Source organism: Pyrus communis, chromosome 5 (genome assembly GCF_041283825.1).
Source record: "Pyrus communis isolate YQ-2024b chromosome 5, ASM4128382v1, whole genome shotgun sequence".
In the NCBI taxonomy this organism is placed as follows: Eukaryota; Viridiplantae; Streptophyta; class Magnoliopsida; order Rosales; family Rosaceae; genus Pyrus; species Pyrus communis.
Genome location: NC_142569.1, coordinates 19,436,521 through 19,459,766, shown reverse-complemented (window position 1 = coordinate 19,459,766; position 23,246 = coordinate 19,436,521). Strand labels below are relative to the sequence as shown.

The 23,246-nt window shown below is 38.1% G+C and overlaps 3 protein-coding genes across 6 annotated transcripts; 1 reads left to right on the top strand and 2 right to left on the bottom strand.

Annotated features, from left to right (window-relative positions):
- Positions 1 to 1,084: 1,084 nt before the first annotated feature.
- Positions 1,085 to 1,854, top strand: LOC137726320 (zinc finger protein 7). Its single transcript, XM_088694711.1, has one exon. The coding sequence runs from the start codon at positions 1,085 to 1,087 to the stop codon at positions 1,646 to 1,648; it is 564 nt and encodes a 187-aa protein (XP_088550837.1). The 3' UTR covers positions 1,649 to 1,854.
- Positions 1,855 to 2,968: 1,114 nt separating this feature from the next.
- On the bottom strand, positions 2,969 to 4,396 carry LOC137726321 (TIP41-like protein). 4 transcript variants are annotated; one of them, XR_015962925.1, is made up of 3 exons: positions 3,945 to 4,396; positions 3,653 to 3,838; positions 2,969 to 3,288 (listed from the first exon to the last, which is right to left on the bottom strand). XR_015962925.1 is itself a non-coding variant. In XM_088694712.1 (2 exons), exons 1-2 carry the CDS (start codon positions 4,083 to 4,085, stop codon positions 3,728 to 3,730), a joined length of 252 nt encoding a protein of 83 aa, XP_088550838.1. In that variant the 5' UTR covers positions 4,086 to 4,395; the 3' UTR covers positions 3,423 to 3,727. The 4 variants fall into 4 exon arrangements, 1 of the variants encoding a protein (XP_088550838.1); XR_015962923.1 differs by having other exon boundaries at positions 2,969 to 3,265; positions 3,945 to 4,393; XR_015962924.1 differs by lacking the exon at positions 2,969 to 3,288 and adding an exon at positions 3,295 to 3,421 and having other exon boundaries at positions 3,945 to 4,395.
- Positions 4,397 to 19,383: 14,987 nt separating this feature from the next.
- LOC137727080 (cyclin-A3-1) lies at positions 19,384 to 22,713 on the bottom strand. Its single transcript, XM_068466019.2, has 8 exons — positions 22,238 to 22,713; positions 21,051 to 21,283; positions 20,879 to 20,954; positions 20,719 to 20,795; positions 20,562 to 20,595; positions 20,328 to 20,474; positions 19,845 to 19,979; positions 19,384 to 19,668 (listed from the first exon to the last, which is right to left on the bottom strand). The coding sequence occupies exons 1-8, from the start codon at positions 22,532 to 22,534 to the stop codon at positions 19,597 to 19,599; spliced, it is 1,071 nt and encodes a 356-aa protein (XP_068322120.2). The 5' UTR covers positions 22,535 to 22,713; the 3' UTR covers positions 19,384 to 19,596.
- Positions 22,714 to 23,246: the final 533 nt, after the last annotated feature.

Genomic DNA, 23,246 nt, shown 5'->3' with positions numbered 1-23,246 from the left:
GTGCATAAAAAATGATGCCACGAATCTTTCCTGTACACGTATATATCCCACCACAAGTTCCAACAGCGAGGCACCCGCACCCACACCCACATAGATACTATTGTCCCAAAGGGAAACACCAAAAACTTTGCCACCCAAGATAACACTCTATCTGGTTTTCTATTTGCTTACTTTTTAAAACCATTATTGCCAATTATGTGGGCCCCTAATCTACCCCACCACAAAAAACATCAAATCAGTAAGCAATCAAAACTAGAGTAATTCTAACCCCACTTCCAAGACAGTCACCATCTATTTTTTAGCCGCATTCATCTTTCTGAAGCTTGTCATCCACTCATCTCCACTCTCCCAGCATTTCCATATTTTATTGGTAGCTTGGTTCCCTATCTTCAATGCATTTCATACATACTTGACATGAAAGGGTTATTCCAATGTATTCGTAGCTACGAGAAGATAGATTCAAACTTGAACGCAGAAGAGAAAAGAAGATTAGCTAACCAACTTGGCTATAGGCCGTTGTGTTTCGAAAACAAAGTAAGGTGAAGTAGTGAGTTACTGCTGATGCCCCTGCAGATTATTCCAGAAGTGGCTTTTCCAATTGTCAATTCATTCTCCATAACCTACAGAATCCTACTGAGAATAAGAAGAGTTTGATACTTGGTGGATAAGAAGCAAAGGTGGCAGGCACTTGAGATAAAAATTTAGAATAATGTTTTTGACCGGGTGATGAGAAGAGTTGTTGAAGGATACTGTCAACTGTAACTCTTCAGTTACAAGTCCAAAAGGAAATATAAAGGTGGTGCCATTTGGATTTGAGGAAGAGAGAGAAGTGGGGAGGATGAAAGTGGGGAATCCTAAGCTTTACAAGGACAACAGTGAAGATGACATCAGCATTGTCCCCTGGAGCACCAAGCATCACAAGGTGGGGCCCACTTCATCGAGACGGGATAAAATGAAACACATGCTCTCTCCACTTTACATTCTTCTGCTTTTCTCCATTTCTTTCATCTCTCTTCCTCTTTGATCTAACTTTTCAATCAGCCTGTTACACCATACTGCACAACCCTTAAAACTCATCAAAGAAATGATATCCCAGAGAGAAGCGGAGAGTGAAATCATACTAAATAAAGAGCAAAACAGATGTCTGATCAGCAACGATGACAAAGAAGAGACTGAAGATCTTAATCGAGGAGAGTGGCTGAACCTGAGCCTAGGTAGCATTTCGGCGGAAGGACAGATGGACTCACAGGCAAGACCAGTTTCCGGCAAGGTTTTCTCCTGTAACTTCTGCATGAGGAAGTTCTTCAGCTCGCAGGCATTAGGGGGTCACCAGAACGCCCACAAGAGAGAAAGAGGTGCAGCAAGAAGATACCAGTCCCAAAGACTGATGTCGATGATGGCTTTTCCCTTCACTACTTCTACGGCCAGATCACTCAGCGTTCAACCCCACTCACTCGTGCACAAGCCAAGCAGAGAAGAAAATTCACCTGTAGCAAGATTTAGTGATGCCAACGCAAGGTTTAGCTCGATGCCTTTCACACTGGATGATGTAATGGATTCTATGTGGCCAGGCAGCTTCCGCTTGGATCCACAAGTATTAAAGCCACAATCAGAGCCATCCAAGCTTGACTTGAACCTTCGACTCTGATCCACCCGTCCCGCTACCCTAGTTTGGAACTTTCTTTTATGAAATCTATCTTCCAAGAGGTGTTAACTATTTCATCTATCAAGTACATAACTAGCGCAGGTTAGAGGCCTCCTCTGTTTAGCTACCCAATGAACCTACGAAAGATAGATACTGAGAAGTTCCTACTGTTTTAAGGATGTTATAATATCAAAGTTATTTCCTATTCAGTGATGCATGCAATAATCTCAGGGGCATTATGTTTCGTTGCAATTGAGTTGTTTTGAGGTTTGCTTGTTCTTCTCCTGAACATTATCAACTTCTAGTATCTTTTTTCTATGTTTTTTCTTATTTGAAAGTAAGATACTAGCCTAAGTGCTACCACAACCCAACCAGCTTTTACCTCTCAAAAGCTAAATCCCTGAGGGTTTCAGAAAGGTCAAAGCATAATAATATTACCAACTCTACACAATCAGAGAATTTGAAAGTACACACTTGTGACAAATTTTGTATGCATGTGAAGTTTCAGTAGGTTGTAGCCAAGGTCAAGACTGCACATCTAGACTGTAACCCAATTATCCAAAACATAAAAGAGTCCTGCACTTGTACAACTTTATTCCCTTAGCCTCCTCAATGAATCAGATCAATATGAGAATGAAGAAATTCTTCCGCTCTTAACATGCGCGCTACTTCTCCCAATCCCACCCTCAGTGCCTCTATGTGGTGCCTAACTTTTGTTTTCCAACCAATTAGATGTCCAATGACAAATTTCCATGATACCATGCCAGAAACAGAAAGAATGAGATCCCAAGCAGTACCTTTCCAATGAAGTCTTTCCTACCAGGTACCGACAAAGGTGCTTTCGAAGACATAAAAAATCCCAATTTCCCTTTTCCTAGAAGGACTTGTATGTGTCAAATACAATAATATTTAATTGTGATGCCTACTTGTTACATGCATTCCCTTCGTTCATCAGGTTTCCTATACCATTTCCTGCAATTGTGATGAACACCCATGTTCATTCCTAGCCTTTCATTGTCTTTCTTAAAATATAATCTGATGCTAAAATTATTCTTATGATAACAGAAATGAGATAATAATTTAGAAATTCCTTACATTGCCATTAAGGGCTGCGGTCAATTTAGTTCCACTTGTGCTTAAGCTTATCTCGAACTCCTCACGGAGTATGAATTAATGATCTAGACTAGTCTGCATTGGTCTTTCTACATGAGCTGCTTTTTTAGGGTTAAGCTAAGATCTAAATGGACTCATATCAAAGTTTCAATTTTGCAAATATATTTTTAATTCATGTTTCATCGCTCTTGCTTTCTGATATCAACAGCGTTATAATAGAAGCATAGTATAAAGATAGTCGGAGGAATTTTGCATAAAGTACAAATTTCTCTCTCTGCTTTTCCAACTTAATAAGAGAACATATTAAACATGACGAAGAGTAAGGAAATATGTGAATGTTAAAAGAAATGTTTACATTCAATAGAACCCAGCTAAAAAGGTAAAAAGAACTCTTGCAGGGAGACAATTTACAGCCTTACATATTACCAGGTACCTTTAGCTTTTGGGTCATACGCATGATCACAGGAAGCCTTTGGCTGATGATGCTTGGATCATTGTAAGCAGCATCTTCAGAAGGGTAACCAGTATCTCTATCAGTATATATAAAAAATAAATAAATAAAAACCTACTCCATCCCTCTAGCAAGTTATCGAAAAGATTCAAAATGTCCATAAATCTCCTTCCCAAAACCGATAATTCAGATTCATGACCAACAGGATTCAACTGGAGTTTAAATCATAACATAAATTAGAGAGAGCTAGTCGAGACATATTTCTATCCTTCAATTGAACTTTTCACTCCCATTTGCGGCTTAAATTTTACTTTCATCCCTTACAAGTACACATTTTAGTAACATGCTAAGGGATTGAGTGCCATAAAACTACCAATCAAAGAACAAAAATCGAAGGCCGATACGAATACATAAAATTAGCCGATGGTGAACAATGAGCTTACGTTCGGAATTTCCATTGAGCAGCAGCTGGGACTTCAACCGGCGGCAAAGCTTCCTTCTTCCACCCCACCAGAGCATCAAACGAATTGAAGTGAATCGTGGCGCCGCTCTTCACATGCTTCAGGAACAATCCACTGTCCCCAAACACCATCTCCGGCATGTGACAAGTATGAAGCTTTTGCTCCCACCTGCAACAACCCACATCACCAAAAATCCCTAACACCACACAGACCTTGCAAAAATTCAAAATTGAAGGGCTTCTATTGAACTCCCAATTCGAATTCAAGAGCGCACCGGTTCGGTATTGGAGGAGCTGAGAATTAATCGCTTGCGGGACTCGATGTCCCAGCCATGGATACGGAGGCCGTATCGCCCGTCGGTCAACGGCTCGGATCCGGCGGCTTTCAGCTCCTTATCGTCGACCTCCACTTCCATTTTTCAGCTCAGGGATTTGAGTTGTTCCCGGTTTCCTGCTTTTCTTTTTTCTCGCTCGCTTTGCTTGTTCTCCCTCGTGTCTTTGTGATGCTTACTGTCGAGTGTCGACGACGACTTGGGGTGGGGTCTAAAATGTTTGAGATTAAATAAGATGTTGTGACATATATTTTAATACATAAAAAAGGGGGACGGGCCTCTTGGGCATGGACCAGTCTACTCATTGGTCGGGAGGTACTTCAGAGTGGCTCTCATTGGCAAATCATGGGCGGCACAGATGTGCTTGTGTGGGTGGATCGTTGGCTTCCATCTTTACCTGTGGGGCGTCCGGTGCCGATTGGTGAGGTTGTGGTTACGCCTAATTTGTGGGTCAGTTCTCTTATTCGGGCCAAGTCCCATGAGTGGGACATTGAATTTTTGCAACCTTTTATCTCCGAGGTGGCTCAGGCAGCTATTCGGGCCACCCCACTGGGTGATGCGAGCAGTAAGGATCGGTTAGCCTGGGAAACTAGCAAGACTGGTAAGTACACGGTGGTATTGAAGTGATTCTGAAACAAGCTAGTATCAAAAAAAGTTAGGAGCTGTTTTTGTGTTTGGTAAACATTTAGGTTCAGTTTTTGTTTCACAGTTTTGGGTGAAAAAAAAAAGCAAAAATAAGAAGCTGCAAAACCCAACTTTGAAAAATCGGCTTTTTTTCACATTTGTTTTACATAAAAGTTTAACAAACACTATAATACTGCTTTTTTTTTTCTTTCAAAAGCACGTTTACAAAAAAGTTTACCAAACACTCTACTGCTTTATTTCACAGATACTTATTCTCACAACACAGCAAAAACAGTTTTTTTTTTAAAGCACAGCAATACTAAACTAGCCTTAAGTCGGGGTATCATTGGCTTCCATCGAGATCACTTGATTTGAGGGATAAGCGGCATCCAGGGGTGAGGTTAGTTCCGAAGACTTTGTGGAGAATAGTGTGGCGGTTACATGGGCCTTCAAAGCTTCGCCATTTCCTTTGGTTATCGTTACATAATGGTTTTGCAACTAGAGCTGCTCTTTTTCATAGGCGCTCCACCCCTTCCCCAATTTACCCAATTTGTCTTGGTCATGCTAAAACTACTGAGAATTTTTTCTCCTTTGTCCGTGGGTGGAAGTTGTTTGGTTTGGTGGTGCTCTTAACTATCGGGTTGACTGAGCTGGTGTGCATTCGTGGGCGAGTTGGTTGCAGGCAATGATGTATATTCCCCTTGGGTCCACGACTGATAAAGTGTGGGTTCAGTCCTATCTTGCTTTCACCTGTTGGTTTATTTGGAAAGCTCATTGTGTTTTTGTTTTCAATCAAGTTCTAGTTAATCTCGCTAGGTTGTTGTTGGAATTGACAACTGCGGTGGGTTCTTATTGGGATGCAGTGGGGCTCTTGAGGACTGGTAAGGCGAGGGTTTCTGCTCGGCAAGGTAATGTTCAACGGTGGTTGGCTCCCCCGTCTCCATTTACGAAGATTAATGTTGATGCTAGTTAGTCTAAGGTGTCTAAATTGGGTTTTGTTGGAGTTGTCATGCAGACTGAGGAAGGACAATTTATGGATGCAGCTAGGTCTCCTATTAAGGCTCCTAATGCTGTTGCGACAGAAGCAACGGCTCTACTCCGTGGATGTGAATTAGGTAATTCTTTGGGTCTTAGCTCGGTCATTGTTGAGTCGGATTCTCTTGAATCTATCTCTTGTCTTTTGGGTTCTCTTGATAATGGCAGTTGGGAAGATTTCCCTATCTTGGCACGGGTCAAGCAGCTGAGTGGGGCTTTCCAGAACTGTCGCTGGTCTTAGGTGCTAAGATCAGCCAATTTGGCGGCCGCATTTTCTTACGTCAGTTGGTTTTTCGGATATATGTGATTGTGTTTGGGTCGACATGCCCCCATCTTTGATTGTTCATGTTTTGAACAAGGATGGTCTGCCATGTCCACATTGAGTTGTAATGGCAATGTTAGGGGTGACGCTAAACTTGGTTGATGCGTCTCTTGGTTTGTATCCTTTTTCATCGCTGTTGTTTAGTTGTGCCTATCTTGGTGTTTGCCTTTTTGTAGGCTTTCTTGTACCTTTCGGCTTCTAGACCTTGGAATGCTATTCCTTGTTTCCAAAAAAAAAAAAAAAAAACATATTGTGATTGTGTAAATCTTAAGTAGAGATAGATTAGGAATCTTTTGGGATCTAGAAGATCTTTCCTAATAGACTTTGTATTACTTGAAGAGTAAGTTTCTCTCATCCTTATTACAATAAATAAAGGCACAAGGACTGGGAAATTAACACAATTTCTCAAGCCTATTCTCTACTCTCTTTCTCTCTATGTCGCACCTTCAGTTAAATATAGGCTACAACACATTATCAACATGCTCTTCACGCTATGCTAAAGAGAATTTATTCGTCTTCAATCAGGGGAGTATTACGTTTCAATTATTTTTAATTGATTAAATTTTGATTTTATTGAATTCATATACTTTTATTGATTCAATTTACAATTTTTTGTGTTGAACGTGATACAAGCTTTGGAGAAGGAAAACCAAAATTGAAGACACAACCCGTTCACAGTATTAATCACACAATCCAGGTTCTTCTAAAACAACGATGTTTATCTCGATATTTTTTTCAATCTCGATTGCATGAACCTTCACCATAATGCATGACCCAACTTTACGATTTACGAATTTTAGATTCTACATAAATTGTTTATGCATTATATCCATAATATCGCTATTATGTGAATTGAATATGTGTGAATAAGCAAGAAAAAGAAAGAAAGAAAAAACCCTAGAACTTGAGTTGGGCCTAGAAACATGACAAATCTGTTTTTGTTTGGAGCTGTGCTGAGACAACACTGAGCCATCGTACCCAGCGCTTGAGTACCTAACTTGCGCTGGAGCTGCACTAAGCCATTGCACCAAGTCGTTGACTGTTCCAAACCCTAATATGCAAAACCAACGTACTCCCTGAGATTGGGCCGCCTTCTAGGTGGCCTGCAACCTACCTCACCATCGTTTTTCACCAAAACACGGTGTAATTGATTTTCTTTAACAACCTGCAGTCGTCCCGTGGATCATTTTGACAATTGGCAGTCGTCCCTCAAGCCCACATCGTCGTTCTCGATGAGAGCCATTCGAGTTTTCCTTCGAAATCTCCACGGAGTTCGAGATTTCTCACTCCTCAGATGTTTGGAACCCTTCCCCATCAAAACCCTGTTTGATTTTGCTTAGAACTCACTGCCACCTATAGCGCCGTGCCTGGTTTAATCGACGGCAAAACACCCAGGTTTTGCTGGGGTGTACGTAACCCGACCCGAGGACTTGGGCCTCCTCTCGGTCCTCAACCCACTATCTTGGGCTTAAACAAATTGTCCTTCAGTTTTTGGGCCTTTTTTTTGGCCTTTTTTTTTTAACTGAATGGCTTCAGTCCCCTTTTTAGGCTTCTAATTTATTTGGGTTTTTCTGGTATTTTTTTTTCTTTTCTTTCAGGTATATTTACTTTAGCCCATGAAAACCTGCTCCATTTAATGGGAGTTGTTTTTCACTTTTTCTTTCTTAGCCCATATTTCGGCCTAGGTTCTGTTAACCCAATTATTCTCGCTGGCTCGCAACCCAGTCGATTAAAATAATATTTTTGGACTTGAAGCTCCATCCTTTCAGGGCCATTTCCTTAAACTTGCACACAAAGGGTCCCAAAGCTACCCACTATTAATATATTTGTTTTCTTTTGCTTTATATATTATATCTTGGATGTATTGCATTTGTTTACGGATACTATGAACTTGAAGTTCATAATTCCGAACCCGAATTTTGGAAAAATGCCATAGAAATCTGAAGTTTCTTAATGCGCAACACTCATGTTGAGACCTAAAGTTCTCCATGCTTAAATCCGTTTAAACCAAACCATGTCTTATAACTTGAATATTCTAACTTTGATGTTTATGGAAATTCTATTTCCTAAAGCGCCAATCACATTCTTGTTTCTGCCATTCAACATATTATCGAACAGTAACAAGTTCGATTTCACTAATTTGGAAGTTTCGAACAAGAAACTACTTTATGTGGAAACAAGACGTGACTCCCTGCTTGACTACGACTAGTTGAGAAATCATTATAGCTAGTTATGGTGTGGAAGAGCTGAATAAGCCTCCACCATTATCTTCATTCGAAGACTTATGCTTGAAGCATATCAATTGGAAGTACCTCATTGCCGAGGACTCCATGGCTCTTTGACTTGCTATGGACCATTTCAAATCATGCAAAGATGAATTCTTGCCCGAAGCAAATCATGATTGAAACTTTTTTACGTTCATACATAAGTACAATTCTGAAGTTTATATCCGATCGAATTTTAACTGGAAGAAAATCTTTCTCGTCCTTCTATATCTAAATTGCTCTTGAAGTAGTAGTATAGAAAGCAAAAGTTTACCAAATTCTCAGATCTGATAACTACCACACTTGTGAGAGAATGTTACCCCAGCAATTCAGCTGGGAGCTACCGAATGGTATAGACCCAGTTTCGGCTGGAGTCTACCGAATGGAGATGCCCTGCTTTGGTAGGGATACACCGACATGCATGCTCTGCTTCGGCAGAGGTGCACCGAAAGGTATGCTCTGCTTTGGCCGAGATGCACCGAACGTTATTGCTCTGATTCAGCAAAGGCTACCGAATAGACCCCTCTAGTTTTGGTTGGAGCCTATCGAACCCAAGTCTAGGTCTGTCTCTCTTTCATACAATCTAATTTCGAGTTTATTTTACAACATATGGTAGAATCAGGCCTGCCAAGAGGTGGTATCACTCTCGAAGCATGATCATTGGCACCTCAAACTTCAAGAATAAGGGATAGTATTCCTGAACCTCAACCCTGCAGAATCTAACTTCGTTTTGACATAATAGATCATTGGTTATGCACTTTTCTGTGCTTTTACCAATGTTATTGAGGAGTACCATTCTCATAGTCAATATGTGAGACTAACTTTGCTTCACCTAACACATTTGGAAGAGCGAAATTAGACATGGAAGGCCATATTGGCTAAACCCCCTTGTATATTTGGTTTACTTTGTGAATAATTTATTTTGTTCTTGGATTAAAGATTGGTGTTTGGATGTCACGATTATTCTCAAATAAGATTTAATTAACAAAAATTACCATATGTGACTAATACAATTAACTCATTCTTAGGTATGTTTTGTGGAGAAGTTAGCAGTCTGGTTCTATACTAACTTCATACATAATCATCCTCTAACAACCTTTGAGGCTTATCCAACCTGATTGTGAGGCATATCATTGCCCTATATTATCCAGTGGTACTAATTTTACCATAAAGGGAAGCCTTATACTTACTCGTTCCGGAAGAACGCCTGTTGAGCTTTAAGGATATTCGAGAGCATTATTACCATACTGAAACCAATGTAGAAAATGGAGTAAAATTTCTTGGCATGTTACCATGTTGCACTTCCTACGAATATAGCCAGAAGCGTATTCTAGAGAAGATGGAACGCTTAACGAGTGGATTACACCCATTCAGGCCCACTATATGGCCAGCCAAAAGCCTACGACTCCAAAAGACTTTTTGCTACGGATGTACGTTAGGGATATTTAAGATGATCTGTGATGTGCCATTTTAGGCATCCTTTTACTAGAAGTAAAGACATCATACTTGGAAGCGCATCATGCCTTAACACCCTCCATCTTTTCTACGATGGATTCAAGGGGACATTTGTGGATTGATTCAACCACCCTGCCGACCATTTATATACTTTATGGTATTGGTAGATGCTTCTACACATTGGTACACATGTAGCTGTTGTCCACAAGATGCATTCTTTACATTGGTGGCTCAGATTAACAAGCTCAGGGCTCACCACCCTCATTATCTGATCAAATCTATTTGATTAGATAAGTTGAAGAATTTACATCAAAAACTTTCGATGGATATTGCATGTTGGTTAGGTTTTTGAAGTTGAACATCCAGTACCCCATGTTCATAATCAGAACGACCAAGCAAAAACATTCATTAAATGCCTTCAAATGATTGCATGATCGATTGGTCATATGTGCTAAGTTCTTGATCTCTGCTTGAGGCCATGCAATATTACAAGCAACCATGTTGGTTCGCCCAAGGCCCATCATGACCCAACCTTATAAAGCGTCTGTTAGTTGGTTACTAGATATGAACCCGACATATCACATATGCGCGTCTTTGGTTGTGTGGTCTATATGCCATTTGTGTCGCCCTTACGTACAAATAAAATGGGTTATCAGTAAAGGATGGAAATCTATGTCGGTTATGATTCTCCTCCTAATATTCGTTACTTAGAACCTTTGACAGGTGATCTCTTTACGACTCGTTACGCGATTGTCACTTTTATGAGATAATCTTCCCGTCGCTAGGGGGAGATAAAAACATCAACGTTCCTAAAGAACGACGCGAATTATCGTGGATGTCCCTACTATGTCTCATCTCGATCCCAATCTAGATCGTCAGAGTATAACCAGACACTTTTTCTGATCTAGCAAAAGTGACGAGATCATATATACCAGCTGTAAATGTGCCTACAAAGATGAATGTACCAAATGTACGAGGGACCTTCGTCCCGAAAGCAAGAATGCCACTACTGTGGCTAACCCTCGTACATTGGCGGCTAGCCAATCAACCTGTCCTACACCAGAAGCGTGGCAAATCATTCGGTTCGAGGATTCACTTCCCCAAAAATGGAGGAACGTGGCACCAACAAATCCGCCCCTCGATCACTGTCTCAATCCTTTTCATCTCATGAGATTAAATCCAGATTACTCCCAAGACCTGAAGTTCTTGGTCCAGTATACTAGTTTCGATGAGATATGGAATTAGAATGAGATTATCATAAATGATGTTTCATTTATATGGTAACCACCGACATAAATGAAAAACAACGATAACAAACCGCGTTCCATTGATTAGCGTCAACGTAGAACTGATTGGTCAACTAGAAGAATCAATTGATGACGAATGAGATGAATGAAATAGTGCGATATGACGCTTTATGGCGCAAGGTTTCTCTTATATGCCATGTGATTGATTGTAGCATTACAAACGTGGTTGTAGTATCTTTGGGATCCTGATACAAAACCTACATAGAGTTTCCAAATGACTTACATATATTGATTCAAACAGTTCTAGACCACAAGAACATCCTCTCGATTCCCAAGAGGCCTTCACCTTTACGGATGCAGAACTATTCGGGCGGATTTGGTATACCCGTCTAAGTGAATATTTGATCAATTAGGGATATATGCCCCTGCGTGTACAAAGTCTGAAATTGCTAGAGTTGAGAAAACTAACTCACACCTAAAATTGGACTTTAAAATGAATAATCTTGAGAAAACTCGACATTACCTTGACCTGAAGTTTCAAGCTAGTTCTAATGGTATTTTGGTCCACCACTCAAACTAAACCCAAAAGGTGTTATGTCCAAATATACCCTGATCGTCTATACATAAGATGCAAATGAGACCTTTACGGAGGGTATGGAGCATAAGGTTCCATATTGGAACGTAAGGCACCCATATCTAAGTACCATTGGTGTTTGTTGTACTTAGCTCAATGCACTAGAATCAGACATCTTATGTGCTGATAATCTTTTGGCATAAAGTAGTATTGTGCCTACACGTTACCACTAAATTTGGTGTTAAAGACGTTTTTTCGTTACTATTGATTTGGGCTTATCTATCCCTATGCATCTCAGAATAGATCACACTCCCTTGATCTTCAGAATAATGCCTACTTTATGGGATTTGCTGAATCAGACCATCTATTTAATCGCATAAGGTATGTTCTCGCATGGTTATTTCTTTACTATTAAGGAACACCGCAATATCTTGGAGGTCAACTAGATAGACTTTTGTTGCGAAACCTTTGAATCATTCCAAGATTTATTGTATCTCATCACGTGAGAGATATGGTCGAGAACTCATGTGGAGTTGTTTGTGCCCATAGTTTTTAAGGTCAATAGGAGCATATTTGAAATCTTTATGATTTTCATCAATCGTTGAGTCCCAACAACGATCCATGAAGAAAACGCTGTATGTATTGACCAGATCATGATACATCCCAACAAGTCAACGCCAAGCATATTGTGTCTACATCAGCATGAGCATCAGAAGATTGAAGTCAAGCAGTCCAATCCTAGACAGCCTTGCTGACCTCTACATGACGTCACTGCCGAAGTCTACCTTCCAGAAGCTTGTCCAAGGAATTGGTATACGTAATTTTCTCACTTGCGATGCTTGTAGTTTCATTTGGAAGTTTTGTCAAACTCATAGGGAGTATCCATAAGTGTATTCACTTGACCTTAATGTGCTTTTCTTCCTATTATTATAAGCATTTTTCCCACTGAGTTTTTGCTACCTGACTAGGTTTTGACGAGGCACCTATCCTGGGTTGGTCATACCCTTATGTACGTCTTACTTGCGTCTCGAAGACGTATAGTCTTGACTTAATGCAACTTCTCACTTTTCTCCTTTGATTATGGGCTTTTGTCCCATCTTGGGTTTTGCCATAGTGAGGTTTTGTGAGTTTTACCACCCATGCATTCTCCAGTTTGTTTTGAGACTCACATTCGTTACCTTGCCAACTAGACGAGACAAATTCATCAACTGCTTCTACATTTGCCTGAAGATCTGATGCGCCATGTACTTGAGTATTTGCACACTCAAGGGGAATGTTGTGACATATGTTCTAATACATATAGTGATTGTGTAAATCCTAAGTAAATATAGATTAAGAATCCTTTGGGATCTAGAAGATCTTTCCTAATAGACTTTGTATTACTTGGAGAGTAAGTTTCTCTCCTCCTTGTTACTATAAATAAAGGCACAAGGACTAGAGAATTAACACACAATTCCTCAAGCCTATTCTCCACTCCTTTTCTCACTATGCCGCACCCCTTAGTTAAATATAGGCCACAACATAAGAGTATTTATATATCAAAAGATTAACCCTTAATTTCAAAAATGTCACTTTTAATAAAAAAATTCAAATATATCTAAAATTTTACTTAAATAGACACAAATACTCTTAAATTTAACAAATAAATTAAATATTTTTTAGCCACTGCGCCTCAAGTTCTGGTCCAACTTCATCTTCGCTCCTACACTCCACCACCATAACCCTATCTCCTTTGACCCCCTCATTACCGACATTGAGCGCCGCCGCGGTTATCGCTAGTTGGAGCAGCATAATTTCAATCATACCTTTAACTCCTTCTTTCTTCCCACGACCTGAGTCTCAGCCCCCATCCCCAATTCATGGACGTGGAAACTCTTTCCGAATCGCATTAATTCTCTCTAATCTTCGAACCCAATTGGAAAAGAAAAATTTTAAGAAAGAACCACTAAATTTATCTCAGGGTGCAAAAATTTGTATTGAAAGGTGGAGGGTTTGGATTATGAGAGAATGAGGGTTTAGGTGGGTTAGGATTTTTTATTTGGGCACGTCTGTTGGATTTAGCCACCAAATGAAGAAGATGACTTATTCTTTTTATTTTTTATTTATAATTTTTATTTTTTTTACTAATATCATTTTTAGTTTTAAATATAAAAATAGTTTTTAAAGTTAATCCACATGTCGTTATATGATTGTGTTTGTGAGACCCAATTAGCGCCACATTAAAGCACTAACAAAGCAATTTGCAAATTTTTTACGCAAAGACTAAAATGATCACGATGGACAAATTTAGATAAAGACTAAAATGATTCACGATAGACAAATTCAAGGACAATACTACTAATTTTCATTGTTAAGGACCAAACTAATAAGTTATGTTAATGTCGAACCATTTTGGCTAAAAAGTCTTTAATTTATTTGATTGTTAAATTTGAGGGCATTTGTATCTATTTAAGTGAAATTTTGGGTATATTTGAAAGTTCTATAAAAAAAAGTGATATTTGTGAAATTAAGGATAATTTTTTTACTATATTTGATAAATAGGCAATAAATAAGTTTAAGAAAAAATAGTAGTAATGGTTCTCAACTTTAACCTAATTGTGATCAAAGTTTCAAAAAATGCTAGGCACTAGTCTAGTGGCGGATTGGGACCTAGGCGCCTAGGTGGAGCCTTGGCGGACTCCTAGGCGAACTAGGCAATTTTAAGTAATTTATTGTATATCTTTATATATAAATGAGTTGGATTTTAAAAAAATAATAATAATACATTGTTAAAAAAAAAAACTAAAAGTATATAAATATAACTTGTTAGGTCTTAGTTTATCATTAAAGAAAATTGTACCCTTTATAGTTTAGAAAATGCAACTTGACTCTCATAAGATAGATGGACGGTTTGTCTGAGTTTTAACATTAAAAATATAAAAATTGTGAAATTAGTTTTGGTCTTATCAATCCTTTTAATATTTTATTTATCTTTCCACTCTTTCTCCATGCCTTGGTCTTGATATTATCACTCCTTTTATATTTTATTCATTTTTCTACTCTTTCTCCATGCCACCTTTTCCTCTCATTAAACCCGCTTTATCAGTCTCTTACTCTCTCGCCTCTTCTGTTTCAATTTCGTTTCTCAGAAGACCAAGTCTTCTTCCTCACAACTCCGAAAGCACATCGATGTTTGCTTTGCAAATCCACGTTCTCATCGCTCCACCACATCACCACTCTTTCTCTCTTTTCCATCCTCCCTCTTCTCATTAGATCGGCAGCAAGCGAAGACGAAAGTTATGATGGCGACAAAAGATAACAGAGTTTGCCAAAAAAATAAAAAAAGAGATCACCGTTTGGATCGCCACTAGGTTGCTGCCTAGAATGCCTAGAAAGCGGGCGCCTAACTCCTACCCAATTTTGTTCAACGATTTGGCCTAAATAACGGCGGTACTCTATCGCCTAGTGGTGGCCACTAGGTCCATTCTTAAAACGTAATGGTCCCTCAACTTTAATATAAGATGTTGATGTGGGTTAACCGTGACCATTCAAATAGGAGAGAAAGGAAGGGGAGGAAAAAAAAGGAGAGAGAATCCTACTCCAAAATTGAGGGACTATTACCTCAATTGGTTCAAAGTTAAAGGACTATTGCTACAATTTTTTCTCATTTAGTCTTCCATATTAACCCTTTCATTTAGCCTCATGTGCATGACATGTGACTCATCTTGACGTAAGTTCTAATGGAATTTACGAAAATGACCATAGATGCACATTTTGATAAGCTAAGGGACCAATAACAGGAATTTTAGTTAAGTGACCATTACTCCAATTGGGTTAAAATTTAGGGTTCATAGCTACAATTTCCTCTCACGGATGAGTAACCCATACGGGCTTATATTATAAGTCAAGTTGCTATTTTTATTGCCAGTTGATTTTATAGAACACCTAATTTGTTCATAAAATGTCTCGGACTTTGGAACGGACACTTCTCTAATCTTTTTCCGGGTTTGGCTTATGGTAATTTTTGTGGTCAATTGTTGTATTTTTTTTCATATTAATATTTATTATAGCTATTACAATTTAGTAGTATACTTCGAGCTCATTTAAAAGTGTTTTTAAAATAACTGAAAGCGTTAGAAAAATGTGTTTGGGTTCCAAAAGCACTTCAAGTGCTTTTTGAAAGAGTTAGTAGTTATGTGCTTCTTTCACAAAGCAATTCAAATTTTTTTTTTTTTTTTTCAGAATTTACTTACGTTTTTACTAAAATTAGTTTTAAAAATATTTTCATCAAAAATGTTTTCGGTTATTTTAAAAAACACTTTCAAACGAGTCCTTTTTTATTTGCAAGTGAATGGTCGTAATTCAAATTATCATTAATGCTTCCACTCCTTTAGTGTATGCGTACCATTGTATGGAAAAAAATGAAGAGAGCATTTAAATGTAAGCCCTATTAGGTTGAAGACGAAAATCCTAACTAAAATTAGTATGACAAAGAAATGTAGTTATTCTAATTCTTAACTTCCATGCATTTACTAGCCCACATAGTAAAAATCGAGATTCAAATTGTGATATGATAAAACATGAATAGATATGATAAAAACCTAAAAAAAAAAAAAAAAAAAAAAAAAAAGGCTTATTATATTAACACCTTACGTATTGTTGAATAAATTTCACATACTTAATACACTCGACATTTGTTTTTTCAATTAAACATTTCTTAATACACATCACATACTTCCCATAATACCTTCACACCGCACATTCTCAACGTACACTTACATTTTTTCTACATACACTCCACATTTTCTATACGCCCCACACTTTTCACATCTTACAATACTCATTTTTAATTTTTATATAAATTAAATTGACTTAGGATCAGTAAAACCCTAACATCCCATGGCTGATGTGGAGAGAAGAAAATAGACACTTGAGAGGCACCAATAAGATGAGTTATGCTGCAGTAATTCAGCATTGAAAGCAGTGAGTGCATAATGGATATATGCCTCTGGCTGTCAATTACTAAAAGGACCGAAGAATCGGTGCATGGTTAGAAGTTAAACTTGATAGCACAAAGAAAAAATAACGCATATTAACTTTTACAGAAGCTCCAAAGAGAGATGCATTTAAATAATAATTCTGTCACTAGTATTTTGTGTAAATGCAATGCTGAAAATTATTTAAAATTGTTGATTAGTAGCAGTAGTGGCATTGGGTACTATGTTTTATGGGAATTGTAAATAAACATTAGGCTTAAGTAAATATTGGCTAGTAGGGCTGGGGCTGGTTTGGTATGGGATACCGAACCGAAAATGGCATACCAAATCCGAATCGAAATTTTTCGAGACAAGAATCCAACGACCGATTTTGAACCGAAACTTCAAGATTCTCAAAATATTTTCTGTATTTCGGGATTTTCCGAAACCGAACCTGCATCAAAATCCAAATCATCTAGATTGAAATTGAAATCATCTGAACCTACATTAAAAACCTAAATTGAAATCAGAGAAAGTGACAGTGAATTGATGGTCAAGAAAGAGAGACAGAGTGAAGAGATAGTCAGACGGACCCGTGTCCTCCTCTTGACCTGAGCCCCTAATTCGAAACCCTAAGCCTCAATTTGAAACCCCACACACAGAGACTGGAGAGAATTGGTGGTAGGGGATGAAGCCATGAGGTCTGGTGGTGGTTGGAGTGGAGAGATTTCGTCGGAGTAAGATTGTGAGAAGGTAGGTGGCTGCTGAGCTTCGAATTCGAGAAGGAGAGATGGAGAGAGTCTAAGACTGAGTGAACTTAAGGCTTGAAGGTTTGAGTCCTTCAAACGAAGCCAAACTCTTGGTGAGGATTGACAATGCTATCACCTGAGCTGCTGTCATTCCTACAACGTGTTTTTCAGTGAGGGATGAGAAGTTGAGAAAGAGAGAGAGAGAGAGAGATCAAGGAGGTCAGTTGAGAGAAAGAGGTGAGTCACTTGTGTGACGTGGCCGGATTTGAAGACGGAAAATAAGGAGGAGGAGAGAAATCGAGATATATCAGCGAGGATGAGAGAGTAAGGTGAGGTGAGGTCGAGAAAGAGTGATTGAGTGAGGGTTTAATTGAATCCAATAGCTGTTACAATTCCAAATATATATTTAAAATTAGGGTAAATTACACAGAACTACCTCAACTATTGAGTCATTAACAGTTTCATACCTCGTCTTTAAAAAGTTTCAATGTCATACCTTATCTTTGAATTTGTTGCAATGTCATACCTTCCATTAGTTGTCTGTCAATTCCTTTGTTAAATGCTGATGTGGCTTGAAGTGAGGCCCACTTTCTATTAAAAAATTATATAAAAAAAAAAAAAATCATTTAATATTTTTTAAATATTAAAATAATAATTAATTATTTAAAAAATAAAAAAAAAAACCTTCAGTTCATCCCCTGCTCCTCCTCCTTCTCTCTTCTCCCCCATCTTCATCTTCTTCCCCTGACCCCCCACCCTGCAACCCAAAAAAAAAAAAAAAAAAAAAACCGTTCAGTTCGTCTCCTCCTCCTCTCCTCCATCTTTATCTCCCCATGCAACCCAAAATATAAAAACCGTCAATTCGTCTTCCCCTCACCTGTCAGTTTGTCTTACCCTGACCCTTTACCTGCAACCCAAAAAAAAAAAAAAAAAAACCTAGATCTTGTCTACGCCGCCATCACCGTGTTCGTGAGGTGGAATCGGGAAACCCCATTTGCCAAGCTGATTTCGCAGGTGGAGAACCTGGGTGTAGAGAAAATGGGAAGAATGGGTGTGAATTTAAGGAGTGGGGTGTGTAGAGAAGGGAAAATGGTGGTTGCGAGTGCGAGGGGAAGACGAACTGGGGTTTTTTTTTTTCTTTTTCTTTTTCTGGGTTGCAGGTAGGGGGTTGGGGGATGAAGATGAAGATGGGGGAGAAGAGAGGAGGGGGGACGGGGGTACACTAAGTGAGGGTTTTTTTTTTTTTTTTATTTATTTATTTTAATAATGAATTATTATTTTAATATTTAAAAAAATATTAGATGATTTTTTTTTTTAGTTTTTAATAATATTTTATTAATTTTTAAATAGAAAGTGGGCCCCACCTGAAGCCATGTCATCATTTAACAAAAGAATTGACAAACAACTGACGGAAGGTATGACATTATAACAAATTCGAATATAAGATATGACATTGAAACTTTTTAAAAACGAAGTATGAAACTATTAAGGATCAATAGTTGAGGTAGTTCTGTATAATTTACCCTTAAAATTATATATAATATATATATTTTTTATTTCGGTTCGGTTCGAGATTACTGAACGAATAAAAATATGAGACCAATTCTCGTACCAAAATTTCAGGATCAGTTCAAGATTAGGTATCGAAATTTTTTTTTTGGTTCAATTTCAGGATTTTTTCAATTCGGTTTGGAATTTTCGATATTTTTTACCACCCCTTATGGCTAGTATGGTTTCCTGAGGAATCACAAGCAAGTATTTGAGAAGAAAGAAAAGGCTCCCATGATATTGGATCGTAGGGTTTCCTCCGTTATTGGGTAGTATGGTTTCAAAAATACACCGCGTACAATAAAAAACCAAAATACTTTGCGTACATTAGTAAACCAAGTAGGTATTTGGGGAATCGCAAGCAGGGTTGTCAGAACCCATAAATATCCACAAGTACATTAGAAAGGCGTAAATAACATAGGGTAATAGCTTAAATAACTCAGGTATTTTAGAAAGAAAAATTAGGCATAAATAATTACTAATGTTGTTAAAATCATTAAAAGAATGAAAAATATGAAATCTTAATCTCATGTGAAGTTTTCAAAACATCGATTTCGTGCTTTCTTCTAAAATAACTTTTCTCAACTAACGTGTTTGTAGTTTGACTAGTTAATGTTTGTGCTTCGACAAAAATGCAATCCCTTATTCCACGTCCATGTAAATTTACAGATATTTGAGTCCAGAGAACAAACATTGCGTTTTTCTAAAGAAAAAATAAAAAAATTATATTCAGCATAATCTCCAGAGTTGCTCCAAACCTGAGGTAATATGTTCCTTCAGCTTGCTCCTAGGAAATGTGTTTGTGTGGAAAACTTGAACGGTTCATGGGTAGATGGCCTCAAAGTAAGCTCCAGGAATTTCCGAGGGCGAAGACAGTTTGGCCACGCTTTTATTCTGTCGAAAACCAGTGGACTCATCATGATCAGATAAAACATTTCTGGAAAGCAGAAAGCACAAGTCCTATAAATTTCGAGCTTATACGGTTCCAGCTACCCACAGAAACCAAAGCTGTTTTGAAAAGTTAAATCCATAAATCACCAAAGCTGTTTTGAAAGGTAAAACTACATTACCTTTGGCCTCGTGTATTTTTCTCTTATTGCTCGCAAAGAGCTTGGTTTTCTGTTCAACTGCAAGTCATGAATGGCAAGGACACACATTCTCAAGTCGGATGGTCCATAACCGGAGTAGGACTGCAACGCCAAGCTCTGCAGAATATACAAGTAAATTCGTGGTCTAAAATCATTTCAATATTTCTAAAAATCAGCCATCAATCTTCCTCGAGTGACAAGATTCTAATTTCCAACTTTACAGTGATAACTAGTTCCCCAAGTGCTATGCCTGTGTTCTGCATGTAATTCTCTTCCCTCACTCACTCTACTTATGAATTTTGTACAATTTACACCTAATTTTTATAACTTTCGAAGTTATCACTACCTTCTTAAACTGTTATCAAATACTCTCTTAACTGACAAAACTAGCTCTACTGACTACTGGCTTTGGAATGTCAAATCTCAGGTTAGTTACTATACGATATCCGCTGCATTATTTCTTACCCAAGGATGCACATCAGGTTGGATCGTGAACCTCGAAAGGAAAATGGCTGATGCAGCAACAACTGATGGTAGGAACTGGACACAGCTGTAGTCTAACAAACTTAGCTCCGAAAGATAGCAACTCAAGTATTCGAACACACCAGCAGACTGTAAAGGCAGAAAAATAACAGAATCAGAGACAAAGAAAGAAGAGAGTATAAATCAGCATCAGAACAGTAGAAATGGTAGCCCTACGTTGTAATTGTCCTGGGCAGCTTTGGTGAAGAGTCTGGAAATCCATTGCATTAGTAACAGTTGTCAGACATCAATCGCATCAGTCCAACGAAAAGAGAAGCAGAAACAACCAAGGCAAACAAGATGACCAAAATACTATTTCAAAAGATTATCTTGCCTGAGGAAATTCTTTGTTGTAGGAGGTCCGGTGTCAGAGTTCAAAAATTTGACCACATCCCTCTCCATTTCCAACACCTAAATGGTAATTCCAAATTCAACATTTAGTTTAAAAAGCTGAGAAATAGAAATACACTAACGCAGACACTCAAATTGGTCACCTCTTCCACGACGTAGGTATTATCGGTTATATAGCAGAAGTCCTCAACATGTGGAGGACAAATCTCTTCATATTTTCTGCATCACAAAACCATATTCATGTTACCATTTCAAGAATGTCCAGACAACTTTTAAAGTTGGAACAAAGCTAGTATAAGGTATGCAAGTTCGTACGAGGCAACAATCATGCAAGAAACACCAAGAAGCTGTAGCTTGCTCCTGCTGACAGCATATGAAGAAAGGTATCTGTCAAGATACGATACAGTGAGATAAAGGGTGTCTGTAACAAGCTTGTATTCCTCTGCAACCTCCACCAACCAATCCACCAGAATTCCTCGCATTTTTGGTGAAATATCATTTTGCACCCTACCCATGTAACTAGGTGACGGCCTCTTGTTTGCCTCCATCTGAACCACACACTACCGGTGTCAGCCATTAACTTAGATACTATTTCCGATCTATCTACAGAATACAAGTGTGTTTGCTAATGCAAAAATGAAGGTAGAGACAAAATAAGTGGAATTATGGGGGTTTCATTGTTAAATTGGAGAAGTAAAAATTCACACTACCTTAACTGTGTCTTATTTGGTATGTGGTTCAATATCCTAGTGTATAGGGTGTTGCGTTTCTACCCATGCGACCTGGGTTCAAAACTCCCGTTTCACTAAATTATTGTAATAATTTTGAACTCTCCCCCTCAACCTAGTAATAGTAAAATTTTAAAAAGAACTGTCTTATTTGAGCTAAGCTTCTGTTAATAGCACATACCCCATTAATATTCGATTAAATCCCGATAAAATCATGATAAGATAACTAAGATAGTTATCATTAATCCTATTGATTTTCCTTGCATACAACGGCCTGATGGTGCAAAAACGGGTACTACAGCTTCTCAATAAATTAAATGGACCATAGAACTATTATTAATCATAAACGTAAACCAAACAAAACTACCACTTGGTTTTATGAATCTGAATCGAAGTCCAAAAGGTGACTTCCCAATCAAATGTCAACAACAAATCAAAATTCTTAACATTATGATGGAAACCAAACAATGTGAAGAACTTACCAAAAGGAAAATTTACAGATCAGATGTCGAATTTACGAAACAAAAAGAAAAGCTTAAACCCACATAAAAAGAAATTTAAACCTGACCATATCTTCAAGAAATAAACCAGATCATGGGGATTAGATTCCATAACTCACTCCAGATTCAAATAACAACAACAACAACAAAAACCCGACTCTCTGAACATTATGCAAATCAAAACCCACAAACCCAATCATCAAATTCAACTCTTTACCGGAAGATCAATACCAACAAGCATAAATCAGAAACCCAAAAGTTTCAAATGATATACCTCCAAGGAGTGAAGATGCTGATATATAGAAGACGAGCACTCAGACTTGCTTTGGTCGACAGAGCTCGAAACAATCTCCGTCTCATGGACCTCCTCCTCTTCTTTCTTCATCATGTTACTCTTCCTCTTAACCCAGTTCCTCTTGGGTTTCTTCCGATCCGAGTCCTGAATCGGCAAGTTGGTGAGTTCGCCCAGGACGACTCGCCTCTTGGGAGCAGGAATCTGCAGGGACGGAGACGTGGAGGAGGATCGCTTAATGGACGAGTGGTTGCTGTTGGTGGTGGCGCTGTCGTCCATGATTGAAATTTGAGAATTACAGAGAGGGTCTGGTTTTTCTTCCCCTTTTTTGCCAGTCAGCAGGATTATCAAGCTTTTGGGGAAGACAAAGGAATAGAATGGCGGTACTTTTCCATTTCGAAATCGTTGTTTCCCGCTCTTGAGTTTTGACAATTTGGATTTCTTTTCTTTTGTTTGACTCCTATAAAAGTGTCAGGCTCGACTTACATATATATATAACGAGAATTGTATGTATTTGTTATAGTTTGATACTTACGAGGAGTAATCAAATTAAGATTTTAAAGGATTTAAAAAAAATTTAGAATCAGTTTGTAGTTAATTAGGATTTTAAAATATTTTAAACGACCTTGAGCTTTTTACGAAGTGTTTTTGTTGTAGTTGCTTTATTTGAATTTCTACTTTGTGTGTCAAAATTTTATATTATTTACATTGTAAAAATCAACCATAAATCTATAGAAATTCATACAAATCCATAAAAAAAAAATCTATAATAAAAATCCATATAAACCTGCCAAAATCTATATGGATTCGAAGAGTTTATTAAAATCCTTTGAAATATGTTACTTAAAAAAATCCATTAAAATCCTGTGAAATCCAAATTTGCCACGTTCGTCAAGCTTGATTGTATTTATGACACAAGTTTGCGTGGAGCTTTTGTTAAACATGTGTCTTAGTATTGACATTTTTTAATGGCGTGTCTACTTAATTGGAA